The 1,526-nt window shown below is 57.5% G+C and overlaps 1 protein-coding gene across 1 annotated transcript; it reads right to left on the bottom strand.

The window, feature by feature from the left end:
* Window positions 1–442: 442 nt before the first annotated feature.
* LOC104294818 (uncharacterized oxidoreductase C663.06c-like) lies at window positions 443–1,487 on the bottom strand (the record flags this gene model as incomplete). The annotated part of the gene is made up of 3 exons (XM_009894477.1): window positions 443–556; window positions 839–958; window positions 1,308–1,487. Coding segments are annotated over 3 exons (414 nt in total), but the record flags the coding sequence as incomplete, so codon positions are not given.
* Window positions 1,488–1,526: the final 39 nt, after the last annotated feature.

The raw sequence follows: 1,526 nt of genomic DNA, 5'->3' as shown, positions 1-1,526 counted from the left end.
GGCATTGGTGATAACTTCCTGGCATATGGGACACAGGAGCCAACGAGAAGCAGTGATCTGCTGGCCCTTGTACCTACAAACAAGGAAAGCTTCACTGGGACGGACGCCTGATGCGTTGGATGGTTGTGGTGCCATTCAGAGGGAGAGCTGTGGCATGAGCCCCTCTGTGCCCAGGGACCAAAGCCCTGCCAGGGTGATGTCCAGGCCACCAGTCAGAGGCGATCAGACATTCTGACCAACCTCGCTCAATTATAGGCAGCAATACGTCTGAGAAGTTCTCTCAAAGCACTAGTGAAGACTCTCACAGTGACAGTTAAAAGGAGACCAAGAGGAAGGCTCAAACACCACCACTACTTGTTCACAGACACAAATTTATTAAGACATAGGCACAACTTGGTGCAGCGGCAAAAGGGACCTGCTGTGAGGATCCTGGACTGGCCTCTCACCAGGGTATAACCTTCCCCTCCCAGTCCAGGAAGGTCCCAGTCTCCTTCTCGGAGAGGGAGGACAGCACCTTCAGCATCCCTCGCACACTCTCATCCACCGTCAAAATGGGCTGCAGGGGCAGAAGGAGAAACACAGCCACATGTCAAAGGCCTGGCTAAGGTCTGCCCTGGAGCAGATCATTGCTCAGGGCTTGGGGCTTTCTGAAGTGAGTGAGGAGAGACCACCACAGGGCAAGAAGAGTTTCTTGTCTCTCATCTCCTTCCCTCATGTGCCTCCAGATCAGGGTACCTGCCAAAGAGCTCCCCCAGAGCCCAGCATGTCTGGGACTGTTCAATCCACAGCATTCCCAAATAAAGACGTTCTTCCAGACCTTGGCCATAAGCTCTCTTACCTTTTCTGATCCTGAGCCCCCCATGTCGGTTTGCACCCAGCCGGGGTGGAGAGCAACACAGAGGACGCCATGTACCCGGTACCCCAGGGACTGGCACTTGGTCAGCATGTTCAGAGCAGCCTGTTGGGAGACAGGGCAGGGATGGCAGTGGGAGGGGAAGGGTGGCTGCAAGGGGACACGTCCAGACCCCGCGGCAGGGACAAGGCAGGGCGGGTGGAGCCAGCTTCGCAGGGCACACAGTGCTGCTGCACTATCCCCGTGCAGATGCCCAGACCAGCCGAGGGCCCGTCCTGGCACGTCCCTCTGAAGTGGCACCCGAGGCCAGGCACAGGAATGTGCCGTGAGAGGGACCCAGTGACTGGCAGGAGCTCAGGCACAGTGCAGAGAGCGCAGGGACTGGCAGGGAGCTCGGAAGGAGATGGTTCAGAGAGGAAAATGCCTGGTCTCACACCCGGCAGTGTGGCAATACCTTGCTGCAGCGGTATGAGATAACATGTCCATAATTCCATAAATAGACTTCCTCAATGGAGCCTGCCGTGCTGGACATGTTGATGATGGCTGCCTTGCTGCAGCTCAGTGCTGAGCCCGGGCTCCCCTGGGCAGCCTTCTTCAGCAAGGGCAGGAACGCCTGCAAGGAGAGGGAGAGGGAGAGGGAGAGGGAGAGGGAGAGGGAGAGGGAGGGGAAGGG

This window comes from Charadrius vociferus, unplaced genomic scaffold (genome assembly GCF_000708025.1).
Source record: "Charadrius vociferus isolate BGI_N301 unplaced genomic scaffold, ASM70802v2 scaffold621, whole genome shotgun sequence".
Taxonomy (NCBI): domain Eukaryota; kingdom Metazoa; phylum Chordata; class Aves; order Charadriiformes; family Charadriidae; genus Charadrius; species Charadrius vociferus.
The sequence above is the reverse complement of the archived record's forward strand: the minus strand, read 5'-3'. Positions and strand labels throughout refer to the sequence as shown.